The following is an 18,355-nucleotide window of genomic DNA, read 5'->3' as shown; positions in this document are numbered from 1 at the left end:
TAGGGAAGTATATCTCTGGTGTGTGGTGGAGGGGAAGCGGCGCGATGTCGTCAGTCGACGATGGTCCGCAAGCCCTACTAGGGACTACTACCTATGCATGTAGTAAGTACAGTAATCAAGTACAGTAGTACATTCCGAGGTTAGAACCGATCACACAAACGACGCCCAGCCAGGATCTCTCTCCGGCTGTGGAGAAGGATTCTTTGCAATCGGCCCGAGTCCGGCAACGATGCTCACTGGACCACTGGCTCTCTTTTCTCGCGAGGCGCGATCTGGCCATTGTTCACTCTCGGAAGGATGAGACGCAGAACTGTACAAACTGCGAAAGCCTCGGAATCATCTTCCGTCGGCCTCACATACATCTGTCGCTCGGTGGTGACTACACAAAGTCTCTTGTCCCCTACCGTTCATTGCACACACATTGCAGTACAGTAGTCACCCATTCGAGGGCCAAATCTTCGTGCAAATCTGTTTTCTGCTCGCATTGATCGACCAGAGGAAGCGCAACTTCATGGTGGCAACCAATTGCGGATATTGATGCATACCTCTCGTCGGAATGGAAATTGTACTCAAGCGATAAAAGGGCATATCAATATGGTGAGCGACGGGTGCACGACTGTTCTGTCGACGCTAATAAATGACAAGCCGCCCAGAAGAGAAGCGCGCTGGAGTGTACAGTACCTGGCACGTACGTGATGACTCTACTCTCGCACTCTCGTCCTGTAGCTTATAATCTCGGCATTATTCTCGTTAGCTCACGGCCTCTCTTTTCGCCGAAATAGCACCGAAGCGCGACAATGAGATGAGGGCTCGCCCGGATCTCGCCCTATCATTTTGATCCAGTACAAGCGCAGCCGAAGCCTGCACACGCGAACGAGAGCACCTTCTTGTTAGCTTATTATTCGATTGTTCTCAGGCTGCATTCCAAGATTCTTTACGTATGCGTACCGGCCGCAAGAGTACACACACCTGTGCGCGCAGGTGATCCAGGTCGCATAGCGTTTCGACAAGTCATTCGACTTCCTGGATCACGGTCACCAGCACCGCGCCACTGCTCGCTACAATATTCCAACCTCCATCGGGCTTAAGATGCTCAACCAGCTTGGCGTATGGGCTTTGCTCTCATGAGTCAGTCCGTCAACACGAATATTGGAGATTTTGGTATCACCAACATTCGACTCTCGGACCACTTGCACATCTGTCACCGCCGGTTGCGGCAAGATCAGATGCGGACCAGACCATACTCGCGTCTTGCTGCAGTTGGCCTTTCTTCCGGACCGCGAGACCCCCTCTCAAATGCCCACCGCCATCCTCATCGACGAGATTGCGTCTTCCAATCACCCCCTCTCACCGGCTTGATGACTTGGAACACCAGGCACCACTTGCGCGTGAAGACAACCGCGAACACGCTTCCCGTCACTAAAAATCAAATTCACCGTGAAATCCGGCCTTTCACCAAGATGACTGCTTCTTGGCGCTCAAATTTCCATCCTTCGTCCTTGAGCATCTTAGCCACCGCGGGTCCAATCCGTGCCTTACCACCTTGACTGTGAATTCCGCGACCGACGACGATGCTGAACCCTGCTTGACGGGTCTCAGCGCCGATGCGGCCGTTTACCCGACTCTCGCCCAGATTGCTCCACCATTGACCTACCCTCGTCCTTGCAATGCGAACGGCGTTGGCGACGTCAATGTTGTGCAAGTCAAGCTGCGACGCGCAAGACTGTGCTTCGGCGGTCCCGTCGGCGACATCGGCCAGCGCTTTGTATGCTAGTGCGCTATACTCCCGGCGCACGTCGGCATAATACGCCGCCGCGCCGCCCATGAGGTGGTTGGATTTGGACAACCGATGCGCGCCGCTTGCCTGCGAGAATGCGATGCCGCTACGCGCAGTATATTCGTTGGCACGTGCAACTGCATCGGACATGTCAAGAGATGATGATTTGACGTGTCCGTTACGTACGCCTCGAGGAGACTCCAGCTCGAGCGCGTCCGGAGGAGGACCATATCTCGGAATTATGATCTGTATGCCACCGCCGGGAGACTTCGCAGGACTGCGAGTCATGGCTTTTGCGAGTTCATGCGCTGAAGCGGTCGATGGGTGCGTCAATTGAACCAGCGCCGTCGCCTGCCGTGACGAAATTGTTGGAAATTCGTCTTGTAGCTCACGCACATGATATTGGATTATGTCGTCTCCCGCGCCGAGCTTCGGCTTATCTGCGGGTAACTCCAGAACAGCAACGATGGTCGTCGAGATTGAGCCTCCATTCTTATGGTAGAGTGACGAGATGGTCGTGTTGGACAGACCGCTGCGAGTGGCGATGAACTCGATGTCCTCGGTCGTCTTTTGCCAACGATTCAAGTTCGAGGTACCGTTTGAGAGATCAGGGTCCGCGGCGAGGTTTGTTGCTCTGAGAGGGTCCTTGCGATTCCTGCCTTTTGCTTTGCCTTTCCGTTGACGCCGGCCAACGTTGTCTTCGGAGAAAGCGTCGATGCCCTTGTGAGCCAATTTCGATCCATCATCGCTGTTCTCAGCCTCGTGAAAGTAAACCTGATTAAGGAGTCCGTCCATGGCCGCATTGAATCGCCCATTGCATGACTGTAACGTGTGCCGAACGATGTGCTGTGGAAGTTGCTCCCCGAAGAGACTCATCAGGACCTGTAGCTTTGTCTCGTCGTCTAGCTCATCGAGGTGTTCGAAGCCTGCGTGATCTGCGACTCCGCCATTCTCAGAGGTCGTCTGGCCTCTGCTCGCAGTAGTCGCGGACTCTAGTGATTGGCTATCGGTCCCTATCGAAAGCCCTGCAATTGCTTCGATTTGCGAGTCTGCGCTCCGGGATGAGTAGTCCTGATCGATCGGTTGTCCTCCCGTGCCAGAGGCGTCGAATGCCAGCGAGTCCTCGGCGAGGGCAGACTGCTTGAGCAAGTCCAGCGTTGGTCTCGCGTGGTCGACGGTCTCATTGTCGAAGTCCGACAAAATGGATCGTAGCAAAGATGTATCGATAGGAGGACAAAACTCGGCCTGTTTGGTTTTAGTTCTCGGCGAATCTGTTGCATTTCAACACTGTCAATACCTCGAATCTGTCTAACACTTTCTGATCTAGTTTTACATCGCCCATAATTCTAGCTTGTATATCTCGATGATCCTTTGAGAGTATCTTCAAAAATGTCTGCAGTGCTCGTTCTCGATCTGCCAATTACGTCCGAAGGGATGTTCAGGCATTCATACCTAGGTAGTGTCGGAAGATGTACTGCGATCTTTCCACTTGAGCCCACTTGAGTACGGTGGTACGTAAGTCGAAGAGGCCTTGGAGGGGATATGGGTGGAGACTGGAATCACTACTGGGTTGGTCAGAAATAAATCTGTAGAATTTAAAGATGGATATATGACGACGAATTCTAGAGAGTGGGCGGCTAAAGAGAGACATGGATTCACAGGCTCAGGGTTCGCGATGTGAAAGGCTCATCGGTCACAACGGATCACCTATCAAGAGCACGTATGGGATATGCTCGCTTGCATTCCCCTTGTGTTGCCGCATAAATTCGTGACTCGTAAATGATGCTCTGGCTGAAGGAAATGGAGTTGTGGTTGGAGCCCACCAATTAATGATCACATGGAGTCATTCATCAGTCTGAAAGCCTTGGAAGCAAATCATGACTGATCCTCATTAGGGTTGGCCGGTGTGATCGATCTCCAGATTGTTGTTGTTATTACATGGTCGAATTGAATAATATGAGCAAGCTGCCCAAAACACATCGTACAATGCATTCACGATATGCCTTTTAAGTATCTGCAATAACGACTGTCTCAGGATGTTTTGCGCTCAATTCCCAAAATGCGCCGCGACCATGCCGTTCGATGCTCTTCAACAGACAGACTGAAAACACAACGCGGGCGGAAGGATTCCATTCGAACGCCATCAGCGGGTAAAGGCCAATGGCATGCCGCCGACTGCGGATATGATATTCGAAAGGAGGCTCGATCACATATCATCCATTCTTCGTTGGGCTACCACCTCCACTGGTACGCGCACGTTCACTTTCGCCCTTGCCGTCCTGGGCCTGTGAGCCCTCCTTCGTGGCGTGCATTGGGTTACTGAGTGCCTGGTTCGCTGGGCTTCCATCGAGAGGGTTGGAGGACTGTGAACCGGAAGTCGGGTCAGCATACCGACTTGCAAAAGCAGCAATCGCTCGATTGATCAGGCCCATGCCGATCGGCCAGTGACGTACATTGGTGCCCTCGGTCTCCTTGCCGGCCTTCTTCAACGCCTGCTCGGGTCTGGTGTCTTCCTTGCTGAACGCAACATCGCTTGCCCTGGCCGTCTTGCCATCTCCGCCGGACTTGCTGTACTCGTTCGGGTCGACGTTCATTGACTCACGGTCTTGAGTGTCTTTACGAGCATACATGCGTGCTTGCGACTGGAACGATCTCACGACAATGGCTCGCTGAGCTGCCGGCGTGAATGCGGTGGTCTTTGTCCGTAAGGCGAACATGGTTGAAGTTTGAAAGACGATGATATGTGGAACAGTGCGTTATGTTGGTCGCTCCTCAGATGCCTGAAAAAGTTATAATTATGGGAATCTGTGATATTAACGAGGAGGCATGCAGAAGTAGTAAATGGTGTGCTTGCGTAATCATAAAGCTCAAGTTCTGCTATTGGAACAGTTCGAACAAGACCTTAGCAGCTGGTACGAGAGACTACAACAGCAGCAGCATCACCTTACAGGGCAAATATCTTCCGCTGTAGAACGCATGTATCGTTGCATGCAGGTGGCACGATGAGGTCAATCTGACAGCAACGATCTGTTTGCGTGGTACAGAGAGCGCCGAAACACGTCCGGCTGACGTCATGGTTGATTGTCGTGCACACAGCCGCGGATGGTCACCAACGGACATGCTCCCGATGACTGACCACGCCCGCTGGCAAGGTTCGACAAGCCATTGTTGCCTTCATTATCACGGATCCTCTAGCATAAGCTTGCGGTTAGAATTATACGTGAAAGAAACAAATTGTGTCTCAGCCGATCAACATTAGAATTCTAGACCGTCATGCACAGGATCTGAAAGGCAGCATCATGATGCACGAGGTCGCTGGTGTCATCAACAGCACTCATTTCAGATCCACAATAGCTCTGCATGTTTGCAATATATCCTAGCCGTTATGTGCTCTGTCAGATGGATGCTGAGACAACTGCTATCGTTCTAGATTGTAATTTCGAGATTGAAAAAGATGCGCAGTGCGTGTTTAATACACCTCGAGCACGTATCGCAACTCCTCCTTGAGCCTCTCAATCTCCTTAGGGCCTTCCAATTTCTTGCCGGTAGCCCGCCCTTCGACTTCAACCGCCTCCTCAAGCACTGCGGTAACATCCGGCACAGGCCAGGTCGGTCCGCAGAGATAGAACGCACCGTCGTTCTGCAGGTAGGCGCGTCGGATGTCGTCCAAGGTCTGGCGCATGCGATCCTGGATGTAGATCTTCTGCGGCTGGTCTCGACTGAAAGCCCGACCGAGCAAGGTGATGATACCGGCGTCTTGGTAAGCTTCCCACTCCTCGCCGTACAGGTACTCCTCGCGCTGGTGACGGGCGCCCATGTAGAGGAAAACCTCGCCGATGGGCATGCCCTGCTCCTTCTGCCAGGCGCGCTCCTGAACAAAGGCGCGGAACGGCGCGAGACCAGTACCGAGTCCAGCCATGATGATAGGCTGAGTCGACTTTGGCGGCAACTTCATAACGGAAGGCTTCACAGACACTGTGACTGGCGAACCGACTGTGAGGCCGTTCAAGTATCTTGTCGCTTGACCGAAGCGATCGCGACCACTAGGGTCAACCCAGTTGACCGTGACAATCAACAAGCTGACGCTGTTAGGCGTCACCTTCTGCGACGATGCGATAGAGTACTCTCGCCGCTTCATCGGGCTGACAATACGGACGATGTCGTGGAAGCTGGGGTGCGCAGAAGGGAACTCCAATAGAACATCAGCAAATGTCACAGTGTCGACCTCGGCGCGTCGTTTGAGCTCCTGCACAGCCTCCTGGTTGCCACCGGTACCGAGCATCAGAAGCTCGACCCTTTCTTTTTCCTCCGAAGCAAACTCACTGAGCGCCTCGTAGAATCGCTTGGGCGGTCGGCCGAAGATGTCCACGTTCTGAAGCAAAGCCTGGTAGACGGTACGGTTTTCGAGGACAGAGTCATCGTCACGGGATGGAACTTCGACAATTTCCTCCGGGTTCAATCCGTACCATTTGATGAACTGCTCGACCTCACCCTTGTCATTTTCAGCATGAATACCCAGTGCTTCACCAATGTCGTATGTAACTCCACTGTCACCGAGATCGAATTCGATGTGGAAGATGTTACGGTCGTATGACTTGGGAGTCAATCGGCGACGCTCCTTGACGTGAACGACAGCCGTCTTCACGCTCAAATCAGGCCGCAGCGCTGTAGACGTTCCATAGGCCTCCTTGAATACGAGACCCTTAGCTGCGATGGTCCAGTCGCGAAGCAAAGTCGGCGGTTCCTCCTCGGTCCGGTCGAAAGGCGCGAAACTGTTGGAATTGAGGTCAGCCGCCGGTGGCAGAGTCTCGTTTGCCTCGAGTTCTAGAGTACGCCAGCCCTCTGGCACGTCGACCCTAAGCAATGCCTGATCGAGCTCCTTGGAAAGTGCTTCGAGCACGTCGCCATCGGACTTCAGACGGTCCAAGCCTGTCTTGTAAAGGTCGGGCCGGGCAAGCTTCAAGAAAGCGAGCTGCACCAGGAAGGACTGCAAACTGGAGTCCTCCTCTACGCTCTTGCTGGCGGAACAGTCCAAGATCCACAGAGCGACCCCCTTTGCAGCAATGGCCTTGCGGACGGAAGGGCCAAGCTTCTTCTCAGCGTCCTCCTCTTTCCAGCCTGGAATCTTGATAAGCAAGGTGCCGTTCTGCGCCAAACTGTCCAAAACAGAGAAGCTCTTCAGCAGATCAAGTTCCCCGATGACAGCCAAATCAGCCGCCTCGATGCTGTGAGCCGCTTCGATGCTGCGAGAAGAGGTTCGCAACTCCGTTCGCAAAGCTCCACCTTGCACAAGATTGTCGTGCGAGGAACGGATGGCGACATTGAGCGCGCTGTTGCCGGAAAAGAGCTGACCGATCATGGCAGGAGCGCTCACACTCTGGCTGCCATCAACATCCCAGAAGACATACTGCTTGAGATCTTGGTTCGATAATGAAACGATGCTCTGCTCCGAGGGGGTCTCCGAGCCAGCGACGGAACGCTGCAAGATGGCTTGGAGCTTGGCGACCGTCCAGACAATTTCGCGAGAATATTTGATCTCGAAAACGCTGGGAGTCTTGCCCGAGGTCATGCTTGAAAAGTTGACAGCCGCAAGCACGTCCGAGAAGAGGCTGCTGTTCACGCTGGAGTCAGTTGCAAGGGCCTGGTCTTGCACCTGGCCGAGCACAGTGATCTTCTGCACAGTTGCAGGAAGTGCCGACAGGAACTCTTCCTCTACAAAGGGTCGGTACACCCGTACACTGATCACACCGACCTTCGCATCCTGTTTCGCGAGGGCATCAGCAATCTGTCCAGACAAGCTCGCCTCCACAGTTCCAAAGACGACCAAGACACTCGTCGCTGCGCTGTGGCCGTGGTATTCGAAGCACTTGTACTCAGTACCCAGCTCAGCGTTGAAGGCAAGCAATAATTTGGCAACTTTGCCCTCGTTTGTCAAACGCTTTGAAGCGACATCGGGTTTGACGACGTCCAGAACGCTGTCGTAGACCCGCTTGAGGCTGGAGACGTTGAGAACATCGACGACACGCGTGATCTCACGTCCGACGCTAATGCCGTCGTACGTGTGGATGGTGGGTACGATGGACGCCAAAAGAGTCGACAGCAGGGCCATGTGCTGCGTCTCGTATGTGCTCTTGCTTGTGATCAGACCCAGACCGAGCTCTTCAGCCAGCGTGAATGCTGCACAGTAATCCGTGACGAGACCTGCCTTGCTCTGAGCGGAGTAGTCGACCGCAGCCACTTGAAGGGTGGTCGGGTTGGCAACATTGTAGAGTAGACTCAATTGGTCCAGCGCAGGACGCAGATGATAGAGCGAGGCTGCACTAGCGATGATTGTTTGGGGCATGTGGCGTCTCTCGAGGTCGAAATCGCTGCTGAACATGTAACCCAGGGTGATATTGCCGGCGCCGGCACGGGTCTCGAGACACTGTACGCCGGTGACTTGGTTGTAGGCATTCTTCTGCTGACCCTGCTGCCAAGCCCGGGCGGCAACATCTAGATCAAATGACTCTGGCGAATAGGTGAACAGCTTGTCTGAGAGAGTGTACGCGACCTGCTGAACGAGTGTCTGCGCAGTGAGATAAGTCGGTCCAGAGATCGAAGAGAAGGCGACATCTTGCCCGAATGGCAACGACTTCTTGCTGGAATCATTCTGCCGGCTGGTGGAAGCCGCAGGTCCATTACTTTCGCCTGATTGAAGATGCATGTTTGCGGGCCTCTTCAGTCGTATGTGAGTGACAGGCGAAGAAGGCTGTGTTCTCGCCAATCCGCAAGGAACTCACAGAAAGACGCGGGCGAGACAGGCTTGAGACTGCAAGGGAAAATTTCGGCCGGTCTCGGCGACTTTCAGCGCCATTGATGACCACAGCACCGAATTGCAGACGCCGCACACGGGCACCCCACCATTTGGTCGTGTCCGAAACAGCCGGCTCTTCCTGTAGATTGGCCAACGACCGAATCTCACCACGGTGAATCTGAACTCGGCTAATGCTTTCAGGTACGAGAGCGTGTTGTATGTCCGGGCGGGCACGCAGGCGTTGGATGCATGCACACACACGCGCCACAAGTCGATGGCATGCAGCAAATATGCTGATTGCTTTACTCAATTATTACTACTGCATGTCGATGGTTCACCCTCGAAGACGACTGGCGCTCCGATCAGGAATCACTCGCACTAGACAATCATGATAATTATTAGGCTAGAAAGGCAGCATGAATTGGACACAGTCGTCAGCCAATTTGCAAGCAGTTCATGCCGGTAGTTTGCACACTTCTGTCAGGACGTCGATAATCTCGCTTGGTCTTCGAAGAAACATTGGACTTGGAAAATACGTGGGTATCACGAAATCCTTTACCATCAGTACGCGATCATCCCGCAAGTCAGAGCCACATACCATCGCTGTCGACATCAATCCAACTGCAGACAGCTCGAGTCATATTCCGAAACGAAAATCTACTTGAAGCATGCAGGTCGCTTCATGTGCCGACTTTCGGAAAGTCTGTGACGGTATGACTGTCTTTGCGGACCAGCAAGATCTCCGGCTCTGCTATACCCCAGAACGTCCATATCTTCGGGCAAATTGTGATATAGCAAGTTGCTGCTTCTCATCAACTCTACTCTCCAGACTGCTCTTCGTCCTGTGACAGGGCACATCATGTATCGCTTGAGCTGCTAGTTCATGGCGACTTGTCGCTTGTGGGAAAGTCTTCCAGCGGGCCAGATGTTGCACTCATGCCTGGCGCAGCTTGAGGCGCAACAGAGGTTGGAGCACCGGGCTCAGGGGCCTTTTCCGGCTTCGCAGCAACAGCTTCTTTCCCGACTGACTCCGAATCCTTGACAGGCACCTGCGGCGTCGCACTAGGAAGCGAAAGAGGCGCGCTCGTGTCCGACTTTGCTTCGGACTCAGCTGGTGCTTCAGTCGCCTGAACCGAGCCTTTGCCAACAACTTCAGGCGTATCCTCGGTCGCTTCTCCCCTATCAGCTTCATTCTTTCCTGTCTCACATATGTCACTCCTACCTGAGACTTTGGGCGACGATGTGGCAACCGGTGGTGCTTGCACGGCTGCTGTTGGTGCTGGAGCAGGCCGGTCTGCTTCGGAGGGAGGCGGTGCGCTACCTGTCGGATTCGCAGGTCCAATCGGAGAGGATTCGACTGCCTGGGTAGGGATTGTTGCGGCTGCTGCAGTAGTGTTGGTGGCGGTCGCAATTGTGGCGGGCGTCGCGCTCGATGTTGCGGGTGTGGTCAAAGGCTTTGTGTGGTCTACTGCCGTAGGCTGTGTTGCTGGCAGCTGTGTATTCGAGCCCTGCTGACCAACGGTGGTCGTTGTAGATGACGTGCCTGGTATTGCGGCGGCAGGTTGGCTCGATGCGACATTGCCTGCCGCGGCGGGAGTCGCAGCTGGCTTTTCTTCCTGGTCCTGTTTCTTCGACGTCGCTCGCTTGAACATCCCCTTCATCACCCGCTTGAGGTTCTCGACCGCATTGGGAGCTTACAACTGTCGCGTTAGACATGGTCCTATGATGTGAGCACATGATGTGACCACTCACGAACACCTGGCATCGTGTTGAGCTGTGAAGGGTTCTCGGAATGTGATAGAAATATAGTCCGTGATGGTACGACGGGATTGATCTCGCGGGAGGATGATAGAAGACTTTGGCAGATGAGGAAAAGATGAAGCGAGTGACCAAAGGTAAGGTATCGCTCAGAGAGGAGGAGACGCGAAGGACACTTGATCACTGCTCGCCGGCGTGACTCTTTGATCCAATCTCGCTAATTTGGCAAGTCGCGATCAGTCCATGGGGGTTTGGGTCGGTCGGGGTGGTGGGTGCAGCAGAGCTGGATGTACAGTGCATATGTGGAGGTAGAATACGCCTGGGAGGTTATTATGTGTTGAAACCCACCTGCACCTGGGCATGGATGGTTTCGCTCTGTTATCACGACTCGAGGAGGCTACTACTGCTGGAAGGAATACCGTAGTTCATGACGCCTGGCCCACCTTCCACGCTTGCTGGTGATGGGATATGTACAGTAAGATGATGGATGCCGGAATCGTTGTGTTTCAAGGTTACTTAGCACACCTGCATGTGTTTTGTACTAATAATAATCCATGGATGCAGGTGCTAATCAAAGCCCTGAACATGGGACAATACTGTGCGCACATCCACAATTTGACAAATGATACCTAGATGGTGTACACGGCATGATAGAGTGAGTGTACGATACACTCCACACAGAGAGACAAAGCACTGTACTGCACCTGGGCACGGCGGTAGACTACCGTGACTACCTAGATACCAGAGAGAATGCATGAATGTGACCTAAGAAAAGCTACAGGCAGGGCGGGATCCGAGCCGTCAGTCCGGCGGAAGCCACGACACCTGGGCGGACAGGCAGGGGAGATGATACTGTTGCTCTAGGCATTGGAGACCACCTGGGCATGCACCTGCTATTCCCTCATGGCACCTACCTACCCAGGTGGTGGACAGTATTTATATAGTATGCCTGGAGTCCATCTCTACCCAGCCAGAGGTTGCAGAGAGAGTGACGGGGGCCAGGGAAAGTCCAGTACAGTACAGTACAGTATACATTGGCGGATGGTTTATAAATAGCGATGCACGATGGGGAGGAAGGTGGTTTGTGTTGATGGGATTTGAGAGCACCCGTGGATTCCAGCTCTCCAGCTCTCTCTGGAATGCCCAGGTGATGCGTGTATATGCAACAAAACAGCCGCCCGTGAGGGAATGAAAAGACACACACTCACCCATGAATTCATCGCTCCTCTACCCGGAAAACGTGACACGCGCGTGCACGAGAGGCCCCACTCACTTCATCCGTTTCTACAACACATAGTCGCTGCAATACATTGCGAACAAAAAGGTGAATCTCCAGGATTCCAGGTTTTGGAGCAACGAAATTATAGTTCCGGGCGAGAGTTTCGTCCTTGCCGCGCTAGGCATATGAAACGACCACCATCATCAACGTGAAGACCTTCAGCTCCAGGTGGTGTCGATACAGACTACATACATACATAGAGTATGTACACCACTGCACGATGACTCCGTCGCTTCTACCACTGCACACACGCATGTTCCCATCAGATCGTCTATGTTGCAGCATCACATGATCGTTCTCGATGGACAGTGATTGGGAGTGTGCTTCTGATTGGCTCGTCAGCCTCGGGCCGATCTTTCGCCAGCTTGTCCTTCTCGAGGATTCAAGGACGAGGCTGGTCTACCACCAGAGGACTGCGCGTCCAGATGCCTGTTGATCACGGATGGCATTGTGCGTGTCGTCGGAGTGCCGCCTTCGACCTGCATCGGACTTCTCCCGCTTGCCCATGGAGCTCTAGTCCCGGTCGACGCAGCCGCACTTGCATTCTTGCCTGGCGCTTGGGTGGGCACTTGTTGGCCGTGAAAACTTGCCGGTTGCGGCTCCAAGCCCGAACATCTCTCCCAGCTCAGCAGGCTACCAAAGGGGAAATGTTGGACGACAGGGAACTTGCCCAATACCTCGGCAGCATACATTTTCAGCATGCCCTTGTTGATCTTCGCCCAGCCGTCCTTGATCCCACTGATATCGTAGAGCACGGGTGAATGCTCCCAGAAAGGACCTTTCTTGACATCGTAGATGAATTGCACGGCAGCGAAGTATAGGTTGGAGTCCTGGAGGTCCTTCACGGTAGCTGCGTTCGTCACAACTGACGGAGAAGGGCTACCTCGCAGCGAACCCTCAACGGGAGTCGCGCCAACTGGGACCTTCAGATCGATCGCAGGACCGAACTGCGCGGAACCCAGTATGTACGGTATAAAACTATGGTCATCGAGCCCCCATACGCCGTGGGATCCGGCTGGTTCGAGAGTGTAAGTGAGAATCAGACGTCTCACGAGTGCGAGGTATGGCTGGATAATTCCCACCACAATGGCTCGCTCCTCGCCACTTCGGAGCGTCCCTATCTTCCACAAGCAACAGAGTAGTGCCAGAAAACTAAGTTCGTGACCTGTCCCGTAGTCCAAGCGAGGAGCACTTCCAAAGGCCCCGAGGAGGTAGGGCTTTAATTCATCGCACAGCCCATTCCGCCGCAGAATGTCATCAGGTGAGAAGAGCGATTGCAAGAGCTCGTCCGCGCTCTCCTCCATAAGAGAATACCAGGCCCGGAAAGCAACATTCCCAAATCTTCGAGGTCCTGTACTAGGTGGAGCATGACTGATCATGCCATCTAACTTGACGAGGATACTTTTCACGTTTTGGGTCCCATCTGAGAGTACCATAGACCCATCATCAAGCCGGAGCCGCTGTATCTCTCCAGTGTCCGTCAATTTTGGAAACGACGCTCGATTGAGCGTGAGTATCCAGGCGGTGATATCCCGGTATGCCTCAGATGCCAGGAAAAGGTTGAGATCTTCACCATCGTTGATCCTTTTCGTAGGTGTAAGAAAAACGTGGAGAGAGACGTCGTCGATCGTGGAGACTGTGGGAGGCAGAGACCTAAGCCCAGCTTTTGACTCTGTCATCTCGAACGACGTATGGCGCAGAATTTCACGAACCTTGAGAACCCTTCAATGTGTGCGACATTTGCCAAATGACTCTGAGAATGTGTCTCGATAGGTATTGTTTTGATACCGTGCCCCAAGGCGATTTGAGCGGGCAATCTGGATGAATGTTCAGTCTGAACTGTAACCCTTAGACTTGCACTGACTTGCCTTTGCAAAAGCCAGGTCCTGTCAATTCCTCTCCAGCATTCTCGAACAGCTACCTGGGGGTTGTTTATCCCCCAAGTTTTGCTCTTGCCTCCGTTTCCAGATCTCCATGATGAGCGGGAATGTTCTTGATCACGTGAGATCTAATGATTCGAAGCGCTCCAAGGTTGATTTCTCTCACAAAGGCGAGGAGTGAGTGACATGTGATTTTGCAAAGTATATTGACAAGGGTGGGCTGCCGAAGTCAGGGTCCAGCCAGATTGAAATGCCAGAAAGGAAGTTCGCGCGAAACGCAATGATATCTGTGCCCACCAAAACCCTATGTCGCAATACATAACGGCGCGTGATGTACATTGTATCGCTGTGCACGACCTTGCTTTGATATCACACACATGGTCGTATCCTTTTCGATTCTGATATGCTCCCCGCAGCTGCCGAACAAAGTCATCTCGCTTGCGACAAACGATCAGCCAATGCGGCGCGTCGCCTAACGCGCGATGTAGCGCCCTGAGCGCAACGAAGACTTGCCAAACATTACCCAACAATATACACATTTCTCATCGACCATGAATCAAGTGCCGCATGTTCAGTGGGATTGATCCTCGTTCTACAACGACGTGAACATTGGTATTGTGTAGGAAGCCCGTCAGCGCATTCCCATTGCGTAGAATGCCACCCGCAAGACGTGTCTCCAAGCGCGTGGAGCAGAGACAAGCGAACGAGCAGTTGAGAAATGACCACAATCTGTCCACTCGCGTACAGAAGACAAGTGGACGCGTTGAAAACTGCAGGACACGTAGTACTCAGACTAGCGATGTCAAGACAGACATAGAAAAAGCGGAGCAGCGGCGCATCACAGTCGCAACCGCAGGGCGACGGAAGCAAAGGAGAAGAGCGACTGTACAGATCCAACCGGACGAAGATGAGCGGCATAGTATTGCGGCTGACCGCGAGAAAGTGGATAACGGCGACACCGAGTCACCGCGCGCACAAAGCAGTCCCGAAGAGTCTGGGCGCGGACACAGAAACGGACCGGACATGAGTAAATGCGAAGACAATCGAGACAGTCCCTACATCTCGTTCGATCTTAGAGATGCGGAGACTCTTGGTCAACCGTGGAGTAAGCTGGCAACCATCCCTGAAGAGGTGCGCCAACTGGAAGCTTCTACCGGGAGACCCAAAAATTGTCGTCAGTCGGAAATCCGACAGATCTGCGCCATATGCCGTGAGTGTTATATCATCATTCGCGAACAGGTCGATGGACGTGTCGACGAGTCTGCTGTGGTCGAACGGCTCCATAGGGTGTCATCCCTCATGGCAGAAATGCGCACCAACCATGACAATGATGCAACGGAGTCTTCGAGGCATCAAGACTACCTGAGCAGCTGTTATTGGTACCTGATTCCACATGCTGTCAGACTCCTACTGTCAGTAATCAATAGCTACAGAGTACGCGACAGGGCCTTGGAAACCCCAGGTATCGACATGAGTATCGAGCACGCCCAATCCGTCAGTGATCTCTGTGCCGACATCGCGGCCTTGGGTAAAGACCTGTATACACGTGAGAAGCCCAAACAGTTGTTGGTTAAATTCCAAGGACACCTCACATCGGCGCACATAAATGTAATCATGCCGATCCGTTCGGTGATGGATGCGCTGCTGCGAACCATTGAGGATAACCGACAAAGCGAGCTCCACGAACAGAGGATGAGGGTGACGGCAGTCGAAGAGGCGGAGCGGCAGCGGATCGAAGCTTTTCAGGAGGAGTATAGGCTCGCTCGTAAGTACAAGATCGCGCAGTGGCAACGGCTACACGAGTGGCGACGCTATTCGGAGCGCGGCTTCCTTTCACTCGTGAAGCAGAACCTCCTTGCTTACGAGGAGCTGCCGCATGCGGAGCTCGATGCCGACGGCTTGCCATTTGAGCGAGTCGACGTTTTCGCACCGCTGAGAGTCCGCGTCGGTCCCTCTCTATTGCAGATGCAAGCAGCACGCGCAAAGTCTTGGTCGATGCAACAGGAGCAGGACCTGTGCGAGGGACTAAAGGACTTTGCCGGCGAGGATGTGTTGATTCGTATCTTCTCGAAATACTGTGGCAAAAGCCTTATGAATTTCAGCGTCTCCGACATTGTCACGCACGCTGCCGATCTCAGGGAGAGATGGCTGCTCGAGTCACAGGAGTCTCAACAAACCGCGCCTGCATGGGTCCAACAGATCCCGGTCTGGACTCGACCGCATGCCATTGGTAAGGAAAACGAGGAGAACGTAGGGTGAATTCATTGAGCTTGTAGAGTGGATGTCGCGACAATCTACTATATTAAATGTGACCAGCATAAGCAAGGTCTCGCCTGTCGGCGTACGATGAACTTTTGCCCACGAGCCACAAATCGGGAGGATAACGAGCCGCTGCAGCGGTGGGTAGAATAGTCAGCGCGCAATGGCGCGCCGATGAGCTTGCTCGTGCGGCCGGCGATCGTATTTACATAATGACCTCGTTAGCGACGTCCTATGGTGGTTTTGTCAGATGAGCAACTCGAATGATTAGTGTTGCAAAAGTGTAGACTTACGCGCTTCAACTCTTTGAAAGGTAGGCATACGCAATTCTGCACCTTCACCTCGTCTGCGACGGCACATTCCTTGCCCAGGATGGTGATGCTCTGCACCTTGACGCCGTTTTTGACGACGCTTGTGCTGTGCTCGCGTACTGGCGTAGGTGTTCCCTCCACTCTCGCCCATGCGCCAATGCGACTGCCCCAACCGATGATAGAGTAGAGAATGCAGGCATCATGGCGAATGTCTGCATCTTCGAGGACGATGGATTCCTTGATGCGCACTCCTGCGCCAATGACAGCACGGGCTCCAACCGACACGTTTGGACCGAGTTTTGCTGTAGGGTCGACGCGCGCGCTCGGGTGGATGTAGACTGGCGGAAGGATGTTGGCCGATGGCTTCGCAAGCTCTTCAGATTGTGTTTGGAACGCCTTCGTGAGGTACAATGCGTTGGCAGGAACAGCAGAGCCAGCAGTCTTGATCTGACGCCAGAAGTCTTTCGTTTCGAGGACGAAGAATTGTCGGCTGTCGGCCAGGTCTGATAAAATATCCTGCTCCAACCGAATGACCTCGTTCTTCTCACCATCCTCATCTTGGTCCGCTGGGTAATCCAGGGGCAAGGCTTCCGAGGATGGGTATGAGACCAAGCGTGGACGGTCGCTTCGCCGCTTGATGGCGCTCTTGATGCTTGGGAAGATAGCCTCGGTCGAGAACAAATATACTCCACAATTGATGAGATTGGAGATGTGTGACTCTGGCTTTTCCACGTAATGCAACACTCGCTTGCTATGAGCGTCGCTCACGATGCATCCGAAATTGCTCGCGGCATCGTTCGAGACGCGAGTACCCAAAATGACCGCCTCAGCATCCTTCTCTTCAAACAGCTTCAACATTTGCTCGAGCGGGAAGGAGCAACAGACGTCGGCGTTCAAGACGAAGAAGCGATCAGGACGACCTTTGAGGATAGCATCGCGGAAATGGTAGAGACCACCGGCGGTTCCGAGGGCCTGGTATTCGCGCAGGTAGCGGATGCTGATATGCGGGTGGGTGCGTGAACAGTCCTTGATGAAGTCTCTGAAGACACCCTCCTCGTAGTAACCGACGAGGAAGACTTCACGGATCTCATCGACTTTGGCGACAGCGGCGAAGCAGTGAGAGATGATGGGATGGCCTGCGACTTCGAAAAGTGGCTGGTAATGAAGTCAGCAGAACGAACATGGAGCCGGCAGGACTGTCGGAATGTGTGATTGGCAGGTCTCATTTGAATGAATTTGGTAGTCGGCATGCGAGATGCAGTGCCGACTGTGAACCTTCCGGGTCGCCGTGCATTGCAACCGTGAGGCGCAATGCCATACACGAGGTCGCGACGCTGGCACCGACGCCGACGACGATGGCAAACATGCTGCCACAGGGAGTATCTCCGCCCACGGAGCAGAAGAGGAGGAATTGCAGAATAGATCACTCACCTTGGGCAGATCCAGCGACAATGGACGAAAACGGGTTCCGCGAGATGGTCCACCGACCTAGAAAAGAGACGCCGAGTGCTGGTTCAGTTCATGTCGATAACAGGCCCAATTGCAACAGGCTGGCGAGGGGGAAGGATATCAAGGAGAAATTACCAGTATAACGGCCTTTGTGACGTTGCCACTCTCCTTCTTGCCCCGGTTGGGCAGTTGCAATGTGGCCATTTTGAGAGCAACAGTGGTGGAGTATATATGTCTGTTTCTCTGGCAAGGAAAGGTGGTGGCGGTGTCTGTCGGCTGTCTCTATATCTCTCGGCGGGTGGTTTGGCACTTCCCCTCTTTTGCGGTGAGGGTTTGGGTGATGGTGAGGATGGTAGGTGTAGATGTAGACGTCCTGCTATCGCGCTCGAAGTACGGAGGAATGGTGGCAATCGCGTCTGATGCAGTGGAGCTTGCCGCAGCAACAATAAAATATCGAAGACGATTTAGCTATGTAGGTTTTTATTAATACCATGTATGCAATGGCATGAGGATGGGGTGCTACTGTACACGATTCCTGAACGATTTCAGGGAAAGGAGGGGCGCGCACGGAGAAGCGAGAGAGATATTCAGGGACCATTCCTCTCCTGTGGACACTAAAACTCCACCATGCTTGAGACCTCCCTCGTACTCACGATCCTACCTACCGCGTATACATGACAAAGGCGGACAGCTACGATCCCACGCTGCTCACAAGCTCGCCTGAGTCGTAGGCCATGATGCTTCAGCAACCGTCCTTCTGATAGTGCTAGGCTGCAACAAGTCCACATTGTTTCCGCATGGAGAGCAGAGGAATACCAATGGCGTTACTCCTAACGTCGCCAAGGCTAC

General features: G+C 53.5%; 7 protein-coding genes across 7 annotated transcripts; 1 reads left to right on the top strand and 6 right to left on the bottom strand.

The window, feature by feature from the left end:
• Positions 1–1,432: 1,432 nt before the first annotated feature.
• K489DRAFT_409638 (uncharacterized protein) lies at positions 1,433–3,119 on the bottom strand (the record flags this gene model as incomplete). Its single annotated transcript, XM_033607614.1, has 2 exons — positions 1,433–3,022; positions 3,075–3,119. The coding sequence occupies 2 exons, from the start codon at positions 3,117–3,119 to the stop codon at positions 1,433–1,435; spliced, it is 1,635 nt and encodes a 544-aa protein (XP_033460874.1).
• An 871-nt stretch (positions 3,120–3,990) lies between these two features.
• On the bottom strand, positions 3,991–4,407 carry K489DRAFT_318078 (uncharacterized protein; the record flags this gene model as incomplete). The annotated part of the gene is made up of 2 exons (XM_033601287.1): positions 3,991–4,140; positions 4,231–4,407. 2 exons carry the CDS (start codon positions 4,405–4,407, stop codon positions 3,991–3,993), a joined length of 327 nt encoding a protein of 108 aa, XP_033460873.1.
• Positions 4,408–5,246: 839 nt separating this feature from the next.
• Positions 5,247–8,480, bottom strand: K489DRAFT_318327 (uncharacterized protein; the record flags this gene model as incomplete). Its single annotated transcript, XM_033601307.1, has 1 exon — positions 5,247–8,480. The coding sequence occupies one exon, from the start codon at positions 8,478–8,480 to the stop codon at positions 5,247–5,249; it is 3,234 nt and encodes a 1,077-aa protein (XP_033460872.1).
• A 971-nt stretch (positions 8,481–9,451) lies between these two features.
• On the bottom strand, positions 9,452–10,335 carry K489DRAFT_409635 (uncharacterized protein; the record flags this gene model as incomplete). The annotated part of the gene is made up of 3 exons (XM_033607613.1): positions 9,452–9,741; positions 9,793–10,263; positions 10,323–10,335. The coding sequence occupies 3 exons, from the start codon at positions 10,333–10,335 to the stop codon at positions 9,452–9,454; spliced, it is 774 nt and encodes a 257-aa protein (XP_033460871.1).
• A 142-nt stretch (positions 10,336–10,477) lies between these two features.
• K489DRAFT_388497 (phosphotyrosyl phosphatase activator) lies at positions 10,478–13,347 on the bottom strand (the record flags this gene model as incomplete). The annotated part of the gene is made up of 4 exons (XM_033606421.1): positions 10,478–10,545; positions 10,761–10,853; positions 12,098–13,243; positions 13,320–13,347. 4 exons carry the CDS (start codon positions 13,345–13,347, stop codon positions 10,478–10,480), a joined length of 1,335 nt encoding a protein of 444 aa, XP_033460870.1.
• Positions 13,348–13,797: 450 nt separating this feature from the next.
• On the top strand, positions 13,798–16,133 carry K489DRAFT_401093 (uncharacterized protein). The gene has a single exon (XM_033607013.1). It carries the CDS (start codon positions 14,142–14,144, stop codon positions 15,744–15,746), a length of 1,605 nt encoding a protein of 534 aa, XP_033460869.1. The 5' UTR covers positions 13,798–14,141; the 3' UTR covers positions 15,747–16,133.
• On the bottom strand, positions 15,849–17,796 carry K489DRAFT_208977 (nucleotide-diphospho-sugar transferase). Its single transcript, XM_033599635.1, has 4 exons — positions 17,642–17,796; positions 17,489–17,545; positions 16,040–17,212; positions 15,849–15,978 (listed from the first exon to the last, which is right to left on the bottom strand). Exons 1-4 carry the CDS (start codon positions 17,708–17,710, stop codon positions 15,952–15,954), a joined length of 1,326 nt encoding a protein of 441 aa, XP_033460868.1. The 5' UTR covers positions 17,711–17,796; the 3' UTR covers positions 15,849–15,951.
• Between the last annotated feature and the right edge of the window lie 559 nt (positions 17,797–18,355).

Source organism: Dissoconium aciculare (genome assembly GCF_010015565.1).
Source record: "Dissoconium aciculare CBS 342.82 unplaced genomic scaffold K489scaffold_5, whole genome shotgun sequence".
Lineage (NCBI taxonomy): Eukaryota > Fungi > Ascomycota > Dothideomycetes > Mycosphaerellales > Dissoconiaceae > Dissoconium > Dissoconium aciculare.
The sequence above is the reverse complement of the archived record's forward strand: the minus strand, read 5'-3'. Positions and strand labels throughout refer to the sequence as shown.

Excerpts from the sequence above, each read along its gene's own strand:
- K489DRAFT_208977 (XM_033599635.1), bottom strand. The coding sequence starts at position 17,710 with ATGGCCACATTGCAACTGCCCAACCGGGGCAAGAAGGAGAGTGGCAAC. Across the intron at positions 17,546-17,641 it reads TCACAAAGGCCGTTATACTG|GTCGGTGGACCATCTCGCGG; the intron begins GTAATTTCTCCT and ends TCTCTTTTCTAG. Across the intron at positions 15,979-16,039 it reads CTTTCAAAGAGTTGAAGCGC|GACGTCGCTAACGAGGTCAT; the intron begins GTAAGTCTACAC and ends AAACCACCATAG.
- K489DRAFT_401093 (XM_033607013.1), top strand. The coding sequence starts at position 14,142 with ATGCCACCCGCAAGACGTGTCTCCAAGCGCGTGGAGCAGAGACAAGCG.